This window comes from Anser brachyrhynchus, assembly GCF_964034855.1.
Source record: "Anser brachyrhynchus genome assembly, chromosome: 22".
Lineage (NCBI taxonomy): Eukaryota > Metazoa > Chordata > Aves > Anseriformes > Anatidae > Anser > Anser brachyrhynchus.
Genome location: NC_137715.1, coordinates 5,286,618 through 5,304,329, shown reverse-complemented (window position 1 = coordinate 5,304,329; position 17,712 = coordinate 5,286,618). Strand labels below are relative to the sequence as shown.

General features: G+C 44.7%; 1 protein-coding gene across 23 annotated transcripts in view; it reads left to right on the top strand.

Annotated features, from left to right (window-relative positions):
- TANC2 (tetratricopeptide repeat, ankyrin repeat and coiled-coil containing 2) overlaps positions 1-17,712 on the top strand; it is a 283,329-nt gene that overhangs the window by 129,017 nt on the left and 136,600 nt on the right. For 15 of the 23 annotated variants that reach the window (XM_080564855.1, XM_080564839.1, XM_080564854.1 and 12 more), the window contains one exon: positions 399-578. In XM_080564855.1, the coding sequence (XP_080420981.1) occupies positions 399-578 (180 nt within the window). Of the gene's footprint in view, positions 1-398; positions 579-606; positions 7,772-13,456; positions 17,554-17,712 lie in introns of those variants that run through there. The other 8 variants (XM_080564849.1, XM_080564845.1, XM_080564843.1 and 5 more) reach the window with 3 other exon arrangements.

The window sequence follows — 17,712 nt, the reverse complement described above, 5'->3', positions numbered from 1 at the left end:
ATTTTTATTAGAAATTCACAATCTAAGCTCACAAAAAAAATAGAGTGAAAGATTTATTGGTTTCTCTGAATTAAATTCAAAACTGGTGACTCTGGGACTCTTAAAGACAAGCGAGAAAAATCAAAATAAATATTTCATGGCTATGCTGTTCATAATCTGAAGAGCTATGCTGAGATGTTGTTACAGAAACATAATTTCTTCAAGGGAAGCACCAAGATCGTGCCAGGCAAACACAAAAAAGCAGCCGCCACTGCTATCTGCAGGGCTGAGAGAGACGTGCAGGGAAATGGCACTCCGGCTGGGCTCGCCCTGAACCAGACAGTCCTCTGTCTGGGAATGATGAAAGCAGAAGCCAGCCTTTTCTAACCAGCTCTGTTTTCTCTTTATGTTCCTCTCAGGCACCTCCACAGAGAACGACTGTGCTTTTGAACCAGACTACGCTATTCCGCCACTCCCAGTGACCGAAGGTATGCAGCACATTCGGATTATGGAGGGCATGTCCCGCTCCCTTCCATCCTCCCCCTTACTCACACATCAGTCTATCAGTGTTCGGCTCCAACCTGTGAAGAAGTTAACTGGTAAGGACTTTAAATAAAGTTCAGTAGGGCTTTTAAGGTCCTTTGGTGCAAAAATCGCTAAGAAAACTTTGAACAAGCTTCTGTATGAAAGTCATCGTTTGTTTATTATGGCTTCTACTTTGGTCAAAACCAGTAGCGTTTGCACAATCAGAGTATTTAAAAGAATAGATTGGATTTCCCTCTGATGGAGAAGTCTCTCTGTTCTGAAAATGATCTTTCATTTTAACAAATATTTTCTGCTTTTCTGAGAAATGTCGAGTTTTTGGGAAATTTTATTTCCATTTTGTATTACGGTCTATGCACAATGGAAGCGTTACAGTAATTTTGAACTTTGCTAAAATTTTGAATGCTAAGAGAATACATCAGAAAAACGATAAACTTGTGCAACAGTGATCTTTTTCTCACAGTTTGTTTATATTTTTAAACCATTTTGTTTATCTAATCTCCTGGGATTTGGATTTGAACACCCAAAGATTTTGAAGTAGTTGAATTTTTGAAAGCAGTTGGCATCTAACAACCGTTTAAAAGCCTGATATCTTATTCCTACTGGTAGCAGTCTTGAGAAACTTGCTTCTCGACTAAAATCTGACATACTTCCATGCCCATTTTTAAAAATGACCAGTCAGGGTGCTACATTTATATTGAGAGAAATCTCCAAACCCAATTTTTAGCCACTATAATTTGACCTCTGCTTACAACAGACAAATCTAGTACACTTAGTACCTTTGTTTTCCCTGCCCACTGGTGAAAGGAGAAATTGAAAAGGACTCAGAAGTGTGAGCTAGATCCTGTGGCTTGGTTGAGGACGGTCTGTGTACCCGTGATGATGTGATGCTTCTGTGAAAGACAGGGTGAATAACTTCTTCCACCTGTGTTAAGTTGAACAGAATTTCTGTCCGTAATCAAAATCGCTCCTGTCGCTCTCAAGTCATCTCTGTGTCCTGATGGATGGGTAGAGTCTGATCTGCCATCCAGACTCTCTTGCTAGCAAGTCATTCCTCCTTTATAACGTTTTAATCAATAGCGGCATTATCTCTGACAGGTAAATGCACCAAGAGAGAAATTCCTTGGCCGTAGGTGCTGGTAAGAGGGTAGGGCACTGACATGGGTCAATGCCTGCGCTGGGCTGAATATGCAGTCAGTGGAGGGCGTGTAAAATCTAGAGTTGTCTGCTTCCACTCTACATTCACATAACCCAGCCCCCTAAAATTGCAGTCAATGAAGCTTTTAATTTTCATAAGTAATTAGGTTTATTAATGTGCAACATTGCCAGCTTACTTGACATTACACGGAATCAAGCAGTTTGCAAGTACATATGTAGCTTTATGTACATATGCTCACATCTTCCTTTAGGTTTTGAGTTACTTGCAGCAATTTTCTCTTTTGTGGTGTTTTAAAATTAACCAGTTCCATATACCTAGTGTCTTTATCTCATTCAGAGCCTTTCTGCCACCCTCATTTGACTCTAGTCCGTTCTGTGCCGTCCCGTTGTACCTCTAAGCACCGTTACATTTATACAACTGCCCCAACAGTTCCTTGCTGTCCTGTGGGATATGGCAGAGGCTTTGAGCTGTACCCTGTTGAGGGGGGAAGCTCGCTCACCCCCCAGAGCTCCCTCCCAGCCCGCTGAGCGAGCCGCCTTGGCGTGGAGCTGCCGGCCCCTGACTTGGCAGCAGGCATCGGCCTCCCCCCGCTTCTCTGCGCGGCACCGGCCCAGCCAAGCAGATTAAGCTCCATATATTTATAATTATCTTTTTTTTCCACGTGGAAGCAGATCAGACTCCATCTCTCGGCTCAGAAAGCTTTTGTTGGGTTTGGCAGGGCTGCCACTCGGAGAGTTTTACTAGCTCCTCAGAACAGCAGATACTGGGATTGCGGCAGTAGCTTTTGCAGGCAGTACTTCAAAGAAAAGGACGGGGAACCACACGAACTTCCAAGGGGCCAGGCAGTGTCCCTGCTGCCATTCTGCTTGAAATTTGCTTTCCAGCACCGGCGAGGTTATTTTGTAGAACTACGACATAGGCGTTCAGCTGGTGAGAAGGCCTAGTCCCTGCCAGTCCTGTTTGGAAACTGTATGCATTGAAACGTGTCTTCTGAACATGTGTACACACCGGTATGACACCAAGAAAACGCTGATAAGTCTTATTACTTAAAAGCTAATGAAGAAAAGTATCGCCTTTTCTTTTTGTTCGGAGGTCCATTTTGGGGTCACGCACAGGAATCTATTGGAAATTGATTGGGAAGATGATTTTCTTGGGCTTCTGTACTTTTCCTTTTCCATCTGTTTTAAATATCCTGTTCCAGCTAGACCCAGTCCAATACAGCATGAAAACACATGGTGATGTTTTGCACGTGCATGTCTTGATGACTTCAGTGCAGCTCCTGAAGTACTTAGAATTCAAAGTGTGTTTCAGTGCGTTGGTGGATTAGCATGATTTTTAAAATTATTAGTTTAATTTACTGTTGATATTGTAAAAGGGAGATGTTTATTTTACATCCTTGTGCAGTCATTATAGGAATTTGTTTGCTTTCATTAAGGTAATGTGTAAAGGAACTGGGAAAGTAGCATTGTTTCACTGGTTGTTATTCAGAGTATTTATCACATTTCTTCAACTATTTCTTATTGTCTGTGCCTCATGTTTAGTATTAATCTCAGAGTTTTGAAAAGCAAAAGAATCCATCAGCCGCAGAAAGAGATGGTTGTTGAATATTTGACCATTTACTATATCAGTAAATTGAAGTTTTTTTTTGTTTTTTTTTTTTTACTGGTGGACATCAATTGGCAGTTTGTAAAGACCCTCCTCAGTTTTGTTCATTATTTTACAATTAATGCTGTTTCCTTAAAAATACCTTGGAGTTATTATTAGATTTCTGAAGACAAGTTCACAGCCTTGCACTATTTTTTGATGCGTTTCTCCCAATTCCTCTCCTTAATATTCCAGGAGACTTGTAAGTGCTGTTGTAGCACACTCAAAATCTGGTAGAATTGATTTAAATAAATAAATAAAATTGGTTCAAGAATCCTCATGTGACTATGGGAGCTTACAGATGAAAGTAAATGGCCGTTAGCCTGACAGTAAATGCATGGAGACATTTCCCCAAGTCTTGCTGGCTGGGATTCTGTTTGTTCTTTTACTTTGTCTCCTTCTTATTTCCAGTTGTTAATACTGCACAATAACAGCAGTGATTCCTTTTGGAAAAAGGATGAGGGTTATTCTGGGAAACCGGAGTATTACAAAGAGAGCCTTTTGTCCATCTGACAGTTGCCACATGGATTTTTCAAAGCGACCTTCAGAGCATAGAAAATTGTTGAGAAATTATCCAATTGTAGGGGCTTTTTCATGCTCTTTGCTTCTTACATACATTTGTGTGTGACTAACCCATTCATGTAATAATTTCCATATCTGTGGAGTGGTCGGATAGCGGAATGATACTATTCATCAGATAAAACACTTTGTTGTCTTTATTTATTTTTTTCCCCTAAAGATTTAATACCTAAGACCATTTGCAACAAGACTGTACCAAATTCTTGCTTTATACTTAGTGGAGCTCTTCAGAAATGAAGATTTCAATATGAAGCACTTCTCTGGCCGTTCACTAGATGATGCGCTCATGTTTGAGGACTGAAGTATCTTGGGTGGCTCAGGAACTGCACGCATACATTCCAGTATAGGTAGAGTAGTTGCTGAGATATGCCCCGTGATGCCCTTGAAGAGGGGCCACAGTTCATTTAGGGTTTAATTTAACCCTTTAAAAAGGAAAGGAAGCCTGTATAGTACAGAGAAATTGGCCCAGTAGAAACTGCAATGCTCTTTATTGATTTTTAATGTCTTCTTTTAAAGTTCTTAACTTAGCTGATTTGTACACAGGCTGGCTTTGCTTTCACAGAACAGTTAAAATTTCCCCATTTTTTTAAAAAAAACATCATGTGGCGCGTTAGTTTTCCTTCCAGAGGACCTGAGGCTCCTTGCTGACATTTTGATATCTCTGTTTTCTGTATACAGAGACTTGGCTGGATTCAGAGGTTGATAAATATTCAGTACGGTTGCAATTTTCGCTCTGCTGAATGGTATGGTGATTAAGAAAAACTAAGGTCATTGTTGCTCCAAAGGGTGAAGTAATAGTGAGCATAAGTAATCAGCTCTCTCCCTCTCCTGCATGTACAACCTATTGTTCAGCAATGGCTAAGTACGTATTTTAGATCAGCGTGTTCAACCTCAGTTGCTGTATTTAATATATTTTTATAACAACAGTGGTTTATTAGCAAGTGTAACATGAAAAATATATTATAACAAACAAAAAACCCCAGACCTGCCAACCCAGGATAAGTATGTAGAAGACACCATTTGGATTTTTCTGGAGAGAAATTAGCACGTAAAAGTTATTGTGCTTGCTGCACAAAGAGAGGAACCATTTCCGAAACTGCTGGGTGAAATATTCTACCCCACACCAGCGGCGTGTTTATCAACGGCTCAAAGCCGCGGCTGCAATGAAAATGACGCGACTGCATCGTGCACCTCCATTCAGGAAGGCATCGCTTTCCAGGAGGGTGCTTATAGAGATGAATGTATCTAAGTGCTTTCCTGAATCGAAGCCAAAAATAGTAACTGGGAGGTGTATGAGGTTAAAATTGATGCTGGGCTGCAAGATTCAGCTGCTGATGCTTTATTTCCTCAGCGTGAACCCGCCGCGTGCAAAGCGTTTGCACGAAGCCCTGTGCCACACCTGACTCCTCCCCGGGAAAGGTTTCTAATTTACAGGCTGTAAATTTACATGCACAGGGATGATTTTATTCGTCACTGTACGGGGCTATTTTTAATTTTCTCATTGAATAACAGATTGGGAGCTTCAGAATTCTTTCAGAAAGTGCGTGCGTGAGTCCCCAGGCACAGGGGGAGGAGGGGAGTGTTGTTAAGAAATTTAGGAATTAAATTCTGTTTTTTCTAGAAGTCGCTTAGGTATTTAGGTCTGGATTCTCAGAGGCCTCATTCCTCCTGTATGCAGAGTGATGCTTCAGTGTCTTTGAAGACATGGGCCCGAGGAATCAGCTTCGTTGCAAAGCCTCCTACTTTGAAAGCGTTCTCCCTCGTGTTTTGGAAACGGAGGAACTTCCCCTAAGAATGCACTGCACAGAAACAAGTAGGAGTGTTCCTAGTTGTGTTTAGGCAATTAATAACATCCTCTTACCCAGCGAAAATGCACACCCTTAACTGAATCCTTTAAAGAAGCTGGGAGCGGAGCTGCAGGAGGAGGGAGACTCGCTCAGCCCTGGTGTGGTGATGAACTCACCGGCGCTGGTCCCGATCCAGCCAGGCTGTGGGGACCCCTGGGACACCGTCACCCCCTCGCTGCTCGTGCTGGGGGATGGCAGAGCCGGGTCTTCACCCTCCTCCCATGTCTTCCTTCCCCTCCACTGGGAGCAGATAGAGGAACACCGCTTCTTCGTGCGTCTTCAGCAAGTGGTCGAATGATCTTAGCACTGATCGTCAGTGTGGGACGAAACAAGCCGAGATTTCTGAACTTGAAATCTCTACTTGTTCCTTGTTGAATGGTGGCAAAACCAGAGTAATAATCCCAGCCCTCTGGGACTATGTATTCTTTCAAAACTAAGATGCTACCGCAGCTGGGTAGGGATGTGAGAGGTGTCAAAACAGCTGGCCGAGGTGTGGGTGCTGGGGAAGAGCTGTTTGGGCCTGGATGAATTTGTTCAGATAAAATAAGAAGTGGAAAGAATTTCTGAAAGTTTGAATTTCGTTTGCTAAGCAGGGACTTGAGAACTCTGTGTCAGGTCAGCTTTAGGTGAAATAGTTGCAGCTCTCATGATTCTGGTACCTTGTCTGTCTGAGTGCATGCATTGAGCGGAAGGCATCTGACCATAGTGTAAAACAGTGTGATTTTCCTCTCTGAGCTGCAGCACGGAACAGAAACCTCGGTTGTTTGATACCTTGCTGGGGCAGCCGTGTGTCCGGGTTGCCTTTCACTGCCCTGCTTTATCCAGAGATGCTTTAGGGCCCTGCCAGGCTCGGCGGCGCAGCAGCGGCTGCGCTGCGGGTTGCTTTGGGGATGCGTTCCCGGCTCCAGAAGGAGTGGCTGGCTCCTGCTCGGTGCCGCTCGGGCGCTCAGCCACCTGATGGTGCTGCAGTTTGGTTCAGCTCCGGGAGCAGCTTACCTGTGCGGAGCTGCGTGGTCGCCGCGGGTCTCGTCGGCACCCTGCTCGGATGCGGGCGTTACTTGGGGTCAGCGCTAGCTCCCTGCTGTTTTCCTCCTCGTTTCAAGCAGACCCTGTGCAAACACTGAAAGTCATCTTGTTCTGCTCGGGTTTGGTACCGGGCTCCCAATGCACGCACGCCCTGGATGGAAGCAGCCGTGCCTGCGCTGATTTGCGCTGCCCGCTTCCATCCGGAGGGTGAAGGCGGGATGCAGACGGGGAGAAGGGGATGCTGCAGCTTTAAAGCATCCAAGGGCTTACAGCCTTTTCGTATAAATTGTTCCCAGAATCCATGTCACAACTCCTTATATGGTGCTGCTTTTTTTCTCTGAGTTGCCATGACAACAGCAGCACTGCACCATTCATCAGCTCTGGTCCTGGGCTGCATCGCCAGCCCTTCGGCTTACTCCAAAATGTTCAGGGGAGCATCGGGGAACCATTGACTCCGCTGTTCTGCGCCATTGTTTACCTATCCTTTCAGCAATTTGCTCTAAAAAAAGAGCAAATTAGATTGTGCCGGAGAAAGAAACTGTGTAAAAATACTTCATTTCCCCCCGAGGGAGGCGTACAGTCTACATTTGCTGCAGCCTTCTGGAAGGAGAGGCTCTTTAACGCCGAGAGGCTTAACGAAGAGAGAAGCTGTGCGTCTGGAAGCCTTCCCCAAATCATCCCGCAGCCTGCTCCCCGGGGACGCAGACGATGCCGAAGTGATGTTTGGCAGGGGCAGCAGGCACCGCGGGGAGCGCGGCGCTGTGCTTTTGGGAGCCGAGCTTGACATCAGCAGCGGGAGGTGGCACCTGTAACATCATCCTGACGTTGGGAGCAGCAATATGGAGCTGGCGCTAGGGAGAGGTGGGCGCCAGAGCAGGATCCGGCCTGGGCTGCTGCTCCCGCGGCATCGCTACCTGTGAGTTAGCAGGCTTTCGCCGGCTTCCTGCTGCAAGGCTGCATGCTCTCAGGTGGCGGGGAGCGAAAACAAAGCCTTGTGAGTATCTGGACAATTTGTCTTGCATGGACTTTGATTTAAATCGCGTTAGGCTTTTCCTGGCCTCTTTTAACTCTGCAGAAAATCAATGTAGAACGAGGGACTTGAATGCTTGTAGCTTACGAGGAAGCCATTAGAAGGTTTGTAGTCTAAGTAAAGATTATGCTGCTTCGGTTATTTTTCTTTCAGGTGTTGTTGCAATACTTTTACATAATCCCGAGTTTGTCTGCTGCTTGCAGAGATGTGCAGAATCGCATGCACAAAATGTAAAATGAATGTGCGGTGCAAAAAATTCCGCTTTCCAGTATTGCTGAAATAGAACAGATCTACTGAGGAGTGAGTTGAAAAATAGCCACAGATACCAAGAATGATTTTTTTTTTGATCTTAGAACAATAGGATTGAGATAAGATTTTTCTTCGATATTGCAGAGTGACCACAAATTAGATTTGAGTGGATTATGGATCCCTTATGTGCTGGGAGGCAAAGATTTGCTTCCCACTAAAAGAGTAAGTTTTAATTTGTGCTACTAGGAAAAATCCCTGATATATAAATAATCGTTTTCAAGGCATAGTTTGAGGAAAGCTGCTTGAGCGCCTGGTGTTCATGCTGCACTTGTTTCCAAGGGGTGTTGTGGTTAAAATTGTTGGTGTCAGTGTAGACTTCTCATCGTTTCTAGGTATTTTTATATCATACTGCTGGCAGTATGTTCACATTTTCTTCTCTTGCTTTCTTTAACTGTCATTTTGTCAGCATGACATTGATCTAAAATTCATGTTTTTCATGTAGGAGTGGAGGTGGGATTGGAGGCCCACTCCTGCTCGCATTTCTGAACCACACAGTGCCGACAAGGACTGAATTATCTGTAAAGTGTGCCATTAGATTCCGTTTTTTTCAGGATGTGCAATGTGTTTTTTTTTTCTGGCCATCATTCACTTTCCATTTAATTTTCCCTGATGCATGGCAGTCCATGGCTATCTGGAGGTTTAACGCAACAAGAAAACTTACATAATGTCAGGAAGGAAAACTGAATCATCCCTTATAAAAAATGAAGTAGCACACCCACAGGCAACATTTCTTTGTGATTTTGGTGCCTGTGTTTTTAGTCCTGTCTTGTACTCCGGTGTCAAACCTTCCTGCCTCCAGGAGCGAAACCTGCTGGAGAAGAAGGATCCTCTTTCATTTCCAGCGATGTATGCTGGATATTTGTTTCCTGTTGTGTCAGTTCTTACTATGCTTTTTTTTCGGATGCTTCATCCATTGCTTTTGGACTTGTGGTTTGTTTTGACCAGGCGTACAGTTGTACAGTTAAATGGAAACCAGTTGGGCTTGCAGAACTAAAACAGGCTCGTTTTTGTGCACACCTACCTGTGTACCTCTATGGTTAGTAAACAAACACAGTTCTTTAGATGAAATTGGTACGTTTCCCACTTGTTTTTTTAGGCCTCCAAACCCATTCCTAACATTTATATAGATAAGTACTGTGTCCATCTGCAGCTCTTTGAATTAAACCCATTGGTGTGTTGATGGCTTTTCTGTTGCTGGAGATCTGTCAAACTCGTGACACTTCTGCATTCATTTCCTGGTAGTCTTGATGTGGCTTTTATTCTATTTTCAATAGAGGGAAGGAAAAATTGCCTTAACATATGCATTGGCTGTTGAAAGTCACAAACCAGTTTTAGCACAGATTTTCCAGAATGCTGCTCGCAAGGCAAGAACCCTATTCCGACTTCTTTTGACACACGACTGCCTTCCATATTAACAGAACAGAAATCATAATGGAGTTATGCACAAAATCCCACGTGCTTTTTTTGATGTTTGCCTTGCGATTGCCTGCCTGCTGGGCTGCAGGACCTTTACAGTGTGCTCCTTCCCAGGATGTTTTGTGCAGAGGATAGGTAAACATGTCATCACAACACTACGGCTGGGAAAAGGCACTAGTAGCATTTCATTTCAGGTCTGTTTTACATGTTCACACCTTTAGGTTCTCCCTTTGTTTATGTTTAGTGCGGGTAACATTAAAAACAAAACAAACGAAACCCTACAAACCAAATCCAAAGAAAGGCAGAATAGCCCGAAGCCTCCGTGCCTTTTCGAAAGCTCAGAGCCAGAAGCCTGTCCTTATTTCACACTGGTGCTACACAAAATGGAGCATCTGTCACGATTACACTTCTGCTGCGTGAGAATTTTTACACATAGCTAGAAAGTTTCTGTAACCAGAGGAGGTGGTGTAGGAAGCCTTAATGTGGGGTTGAACCAGGCCATCGTTTTCCCCTTTGCATCTTTCCTCCTCCTGCTCTTAGAAAATTCCCCCAAAGATGTTCTGTGGGCAGAGGGGCCTTCGCAGCACAGCTTTTGGAGCAATCCCCACCTCCAGCTGGGCTGGGGGGTTCTTACCCATTCCTACATCTATAACGATGAGCGAACCTGTGTTGTGAACTCTTCTTCCTGTGTCCTGCCCAGTTGTGTTGGGTTAGGTTATTTGTCCAAAGACTGACGTTGCTTTTGCAAAAGCGATCCGTACCTGCTTGCCTGCGGTCAGGACAGGCTTTGGGCAGGCTCGGCGTGGCTCGCAGCGTTACTGCTAAGCCGCATGTGTGGCTCTGCTCCGTGGCGGTGTCCCGCAGTGCCCGGCCATGTGCCAGTTTTTCATCACGGATCCCCGACCCGTGCCCACGACGGACAAAGTTGAGGATTGAGGTTGATCCGTGGCCCTGCACTGCTGCTTTGGCACTTGCCCTGCAGTGACTTCCCTTGGCTGGCTGCTGCTGTTGTGTAATCCCACTCCCAATACGGGACCGATTTAGCCGCATGCATGTGATTTGGGGTTGTAGCAAGGATGCCTTTGGCCCAATATTCAAGCCATATTCCTGTATGTATACATACCTGCTGTTGACATAAACCTTCACCAATGGGTCTTGCACCTCAAAATATGCACTAGCATGATCCATCCCTCTCCTGTGCACTCAGCTAAGGAATAATGCACTGGTTGTTACCAGGATACAGCTCATGATGATTTTTCCCCAGTAGATAATGTGTGCACGCGTTTCTAAACCAGCTTCTTTCTTCTTTCAGCATCAGCTTTTTGAATCGTTCAAAAAAAGAGGCCTTTAAATATCTAGCTGGTGGTTGGACTGCAGGCACAGCTGCGTGGCCTAACGTTTTGTGTTGACGTGTGCTCCATGTGGAGATGGGCTTTTTTGGCAGCAAGGATGACACATCCTACAGCTAAATGAAATGAGAAGACAAATTATCTCAAGCTATTTTCACACGCTACTTCGACCAAAGGGGATCAGGGGTGGGGAATCCTAATTTCCAACATTTACTTGGTTGTGTACCTTTATTAAACCAGGTATTTAGAGTCCTGAAACGTGCCGTGTTGTAACTGACTGCTGCTTATCACAGCCTGGTAATATTCATCTCAGAAAACTCCTTCATCACATCCCTTGGGATCCACAGGGCTGGTCCCCGTCTATCCCCGTATGGAGTCGGTAGGGGCTGACAAGGCTGCCTGGGTGTCCCTTTCCTGGGGACTTGGTCCCCCCACCCAGCCGGTAGGAGCGGGGAGCAGCTCAGCTGAAGATGACAGTAGATGTCTGGCTTCACAAGGGATTTGGCAAGGGTCACTGTTGGCTTGGTGCAAGGACTTGGTGTCTAACCACACCTGCAGATGTATGGAGCACGGTGCCAGGCACTACTTCAGGCCTTGATAGTCAATTCTTTGGGGTTTTTGAAACATCATCATTTCTTTATCCCCTCCTCATAACCATGTTTCTGAATCGGTTGGGTTGTTCAGTTCAGAGGCATGGCCTCTGAACTGCTGCAACGACAATATTTCCTTTTGTTTGGCCCTGGAGAAGGGAGCGCTGCGGCCCAGGACCTGTTGGCACGGCTCTGGAGCAGAGACAGCTTCTTGCCGCCCACTGCACACGCGGGCAGGTTGCATAAGGGGGTGAGAATAGCTTCGCATTGTCTTCTCGGAAGGGAACTGCTGCTACGCTTTATCTTGTACCATATTTGTTAAAAGTTTATATTTGGACAGGTATAAATACATTGCTGTGCTTTGTCATTGCCAAATACCCAGCTCAGCTGTGAAGTAACCATCCCAACATTGCACACGGGTTTGTTTATACACACGAGGCTAAATTTCTGCTTTCATGTTTGCATCAAAGTGGTACTTAATACATAGCAGTGTAAGCATTATTTCAGTGACTGCGCTGCTTCATTACATGATAACCAGGCCTTCAGGACTCAGCTTCACCTCGGGTTTGTTCTAACGCTGCGGTGTCCTTTGATTTGTGTAGTCCAACACCACAAAATTTAAAGCAGCGGAAATATATTGGTCAGCTTTGGGAAACGTGGGCTGGCAGACAGGGGTTAAACCCAACGTTTTTCCCTCCCAGTGCATTACAATTTCCCCCCTGAAGAAAGCAGATGTACGTACCTTTGTTTTCAGCAGTGCGTGTTTGAGTATCCTGCCAGTTCATGCAGAGGGGAAGGATCTGGGCTGTTGCTTGCTCTTCTTCATTCTTCTCCTTTTGACTGTTCTGTTCCTTATTCACAGCATTTCTGTGATTTTTCCCCATAAATGCAACGTAGACGAGTTTTCTCTACAAGATTCCTGTCTCCTTTATATCTTCAAGAAGCAAAACTTGCTCTTTCTGTTCCATGGTTGCCTCTTTCAGTTCAACAGCTAATTAGACAAGTTGGTTACGTTCTTTATTTTTTTCTATTAGGATCTCCGTTTTGCTGTTCAATGAGTATATGACTGCAGAGAATGATTGCTGAATGAATCTGAACTGCAACTTTTGTTTGCTTCTGACAACGGTTTGCATTTTTGTTTCAATACATGAAGAAAAAAACCAGCACTAGGCAGTTTGCCTTCTGCAGTTCTTCCTGGGCATGCTTTGAAATTTCTGGAAAGCAGGAAAGGGCCGTTAGTTTCGACAGGTAAATAAGCTTGTCCAGGCTTTAATTCATACTGCTGCTGCTCTTATGTAATCTAAAGGAGCTATATCAAGAAGACAGTAAACTCAACCTCTTGCCAAGCTGAGCCTTTAATATAACCACATATCTGTGAACAAAGCAGCTACTTTTTTTTAGAAAAAGAACTAATTATTTAAGATGCAAAGAAAATCCAGCTTCAATGAAAATAAACATCTGTCTCCCTCCAAAACCAACCCCCCAAACCCACCTGTAAATGAATTATGATAGGCACTGTCATTCTGTATGTTTAATTGTTAAATTAGTATTGGCAATGCTGTTGCTGTTGATGATGGTAATTACGGCAGGCTAGGGCAGCCTTCATGCTGCGATACCTAACCTGAAGTTTTTCAAGCAATGAATGCAAAACCCACGTGGGAATTGCTGCAGCTAAGTGCCAGGACATTGCACCAGCTGACATTAATACAGAGAAAGCCAGCACTAATAGCGGTAAGGGACACGGTAAGGAGCAAAGCAAGGGTTTGATGGTGTCTCAGCAGAGGTTTTGGAGGTTTTGCATTGGATTTCTGTCTCTTTTCCTCTTTTCTGTTTCTGTAAATTTCAAATCTGCTTAGAAGATCTGCAAGAGGACTCTCAAGGCAGCTCGTTGGCTTTCTTACCTCATTGAGATACATCAGGCTCCTCAAATAGGCAGCGGGGCAGAGGAGCGGTGGGGACTTGGGGGCTGGCTGGAAGCTGCAGGTGTTGCCCGGGGGCAACGTGGAAGGTGGGTAGGGAGAAAGGGTAGATGGAAAAAAGCCAGCTTTAACTTAGAGGGGGGAAAAGGATAAAGGTAAAAATGGGGAGATAAGGGAACGGAAAATTCGGAGAAGATGGGAGGCAGGGAAGAGTTGGAATAAGGCAGCGCTTCTGAGGCAGGTTACGAAATAAGTGCTTGCTCTGGGAGTTGCCTTTGAGGAAAACGGCATGCTAAAGAGCTTGCAGAGGAGCAAGTCTATCTTTGATCCTTCCATTGTAACATCCTATTTAAAAATTTCTATGGCAGGGAGGAGGTTGCTCAGCAGAGGGAGGAGGAGCAGCAGCTCTTCAGCCCTCAGCGCTGCACCAAGCACGGCTCTGGCATTGCAGCCAGATTTTGGTTTTCCTGCTTTCAAAATCTTTTTGGCCTGATGGGCTTGATCCTCATCTGAGGCACACGGGTGGCACATCTGGGTGCATTGCACAGGAGTAGCCAGCTGGCACGCATGCTCGACGGATGGAGCAGTCGTGCAACACCAGTGGTCGTGGTCCCGCGTGTGCAGCGAGCAGAGCAGCTTCGGGGGATTCGGCCACTTGCAGGTTGTAGAAGGTTGAAACGTGGAATTTCTCCAAGATTTTTGTTGGAAAGATCAAGCCGAGCTTAGGAGAATGACTTTTTCCAGTTATACTTCAGGTCTTTTTACCCTCTCCATCATAGAAGTAAATCTGCATGAGAAAATGGTTTCCTTTATTAAGGAAAGAATCACACAGAATGACAGAATTGTAGGGGTTGGAAGGGACCTCAAGAGATCATCGGGTCCACCCCCTCTGCCAAAGCAGGTTGCCTAGAGCAGGCTGCCCAGGTAAGCGTCCAGAGGTGTCCAGAGGAGGTGTCGCTCATCTGTGCCTGAGGCATCACTGGGAAAGGGAGGTCCGGTCTGTGGGCTCTAACTGCAAATAGTCCCGTGGTCATGAGACACTTCAGTTAAAGCATTTAGGCATGCCATGTTTCCTTGTTCCTGTTGCTCTGTGGAGGTAGAGGTTGGTGAGCAGTTCATCTCAGCTGCATGCAGAAAGTTCTAGAAGCTCGTTTCCTTCTAGAAGTACTCAATGAAAAAAAATGTCAAGAGCAAAGAATAAATTGCTGAAAACTGAACGTGGGCAAATGGTAGCAATTTCCTCAGGTAAACAAACAAAGATTGTAAACACAGCCTAATACAATTCTTCCTAAAGTTTAACAAGTTCAGGTGATTCAGGCTTGTATCACTTTTGCCTCACAGAGAGCTTCATTTTAGCCATACAATAGTTCGTGTAGCTGCTGCCAGCAGAGCAATACGGATCCTAAACAGTTTGGTATCAGCTGAAGAGTTATGCATGCATGTCAGTGTAATTAGAGGTCTGCCTTTATCAGCTAAGCCACCTAAATTAGTTTCAGCATAGCAAAATGTGAATGACTGACACATATATAAAATCAAATCACCTTATCTATTCACATCTTTTAAATTTTTTTTAAATGCTGTTTTCAAGTAGTGAATTTATATTGGTCCCTTTGCTGCACAGCCCCAGGTAAAACCAGTGGTGCTGTAGTGAGCAGTTCTGGTCACCTGTGTGCTTTAACACGGGTTTACTTGGGCTGTGAACGGTGAAATATTTTACAGTTTGCCCTTATTTAACTGGTTGCGATCTCTCAGTATGATCTTAAGGACATGGTGTGGCAATGAATTAGGCTTTGTTGCCGTGCCGCTTAGCTTTGCTTCCAGCCTTGGCCCCTGCCACATCTGTTCACATTTTTTCTTTTAATTTGGCTATAATTTGATGCCTACCTTTGATCATTCCTGGCTTGTCATAAAATATTTAAGTAACACACAAATAGTCATGCTTTCTTGCATCAGTGTCTAGAGCGAATAATTCCTTTTTGCTGTTGTTCTTCAGATCCCTTGCAAGATTAGTCCAGGCTTTACTTTTTTACTGCTGTGGTACTAGAGGAGCACAGGAACGCAGAGCAGCCCACCCTTGCACACAGCCGCGGAAGAGGCAGCTGCTACGGGTGTTGTAGGTGCAGGCACCACGAAGAGAGAGCAGCAGATCCGTGGGTCTGCCTCGCGTGGAGGTCGTGGTGGAGGGGGTTACAGAAACAGGCAAAATGAGTCATGGCAAAGCAGGAGGACCAGAAGGTACTGGAGGATGCTGAATTGCTCTCTGTGCTGCATAGCCTCTCATTTATAACTTCCTTAACACCTACTGGCGGAGCAGTGGCTGGTAGGGCACAGCTAAGTACCAACAAGGGCTCTAAGGGAGCTGGTGCTCACCTGGATAACAGAATGTATTAGCAGAAGTTCACCCGGGTATTGCTTAGTGGAGTTAGGCTCTGCCAGTCTCTTGGGATTGCTTTGGCACAACCATGGCGTGCTGGGGGGGAACCCAGTCGATGGAGCTCGTTCGGGTTTTCAGAAAACAGAAACCTGGGAAGCGTTTTTTCAAACTGTGGGGCTCATTTGGAGGAAGCTGTGCTGCGGGGTGGTATGAAAGCTCAATGCCTGTTTCAGAAGGTGACAGATAAATTAACAGAAGATAAATTTGTTGGGGGCTTTGGGAGCTAATGCCTAGCTCAGAAAATCCTTGCATTGCAGCATGCTGGAGGCTGCGAAGGTTTGTGAGTGTCCCCCTTTGCAAACTCTGCCCTAGGTATCTGGTGTCAACTGCTAGAGACGTGTCACTGAGCTGGACGAACCGAATGCTCTCATCCTTCTGTGAAGGACAGCAATTTACAAAGTAATAACATTTCTTTAATTCTTCTGTAGCAGCTCAAGCTCTAGAAAAAGTGCTGGTGCAGTGAGAAGGTGCAGCAGTGATTCCAAACGCTTGCTGCTTTACTGCAGCTTTGCAGCTACACACTGTGATTCAGCTTTCCTGTAATCAAATTTCGGTGTAAGTACGAATGGAAAGAACGACTGTACAAAACAACAGGGGAAAACATGCTCTATCAAGAAGAGTAGTTTTATTTTGGAAGCAGGCTACGCTTTCTCATTTCTTCTCTGGGAAGAATCATCAGTTAGAATCTCCTCCCCCCCAGTGACTTGACATATCTTAAGTTGTGTTAAATATTCAGGTAGGTTTCTACAGCCTGACTTGTTCTACATGTATAAGTTAAAAAAAAAACAACCCTAAAACAAAAGTCCCTTGTTGGAGCACTGCAGTGACACATAACATTTGAAGAAGACAGGGGAAAGCATTTGGAGAAAACTCTCAGGTTCTAAGGACTGTTGCTGAATAAGTTTTTTTTTTTTTCTTCTCTTTTTCTGTCCTACAGTCAACTTCATACAAAAAGTGGAAAATGTATTTGCTTCGGTAGCTTTTTAGTTAGTTTCTGGTTTCTCTCATGCAAGTTTATCTGGAAATCTGAGCATTGTGTTTGGGTGATTCAGGCTTTAGGTTTAGAGAACGGTGAAGCGGTTTCTTTCCAAACAGTGAATTAACAGGATTACCCATAATTTGATTAAAGTGACCAAGCTCTTTGCTTCTTTCTTTAGAATAAATAGCTTTTACAGTACATCCAGGTTGTATTTGACAGTTCTCTATAGGGCCGGTGCAATGTTTGAGTCCCTGAATTGCTGAAAAAAAGAAGTCTGTGATGGTAAGAGGCTGAATGGGAATAATGGTATCCAGCACTCGTGGTGTGGTGCATTCTCCTCTCATCTGTTTTAAGTTTAACATTTAATGAAATAAAACTGGTGGGAAAAGGGAAGTGAGGGAGGTGAGGAACGTTTTCTTCAGCCATTCTGGTTCTGCCATCCAGGAGAATTCTTTGGTTTGTTGAGCAGAACTTGTGTAGGCTTATAATGCTGACGGCGTGATTTCATCCTGTAGTCCCAGGTCATCATTCACCCCGTTTTTTTTAGGTTAACCAAGTCTGAAACTTGAAAAGGCAACTGAATGCAAGAGAGATGTCTGAAACCTGTCAGTGGGTGAATTGCTTATTTTCCTAACAAGCTGATTTGGGAGGCTGAGGCGAGTGGCACTGGCTTCCTCCTCTTTCATCCTCCCCCCGTCTGCACAGCAGTTTCTACCTTGAGTCACACATGAGGAATTTCTACTAAAAGAGGTAATTTTAAAAGACTTCAGAAGATGCTGAAAAGGAGAATTTTAGATGGGAAATGACGTCGAGAACTACTCCTGTGACACAGCTCTGAGGAGTCAAAACCGATCTTAAATTAAAGATTAAATGATTAAATGGGGAGATGAAAGCCCCATACCCTGCTCC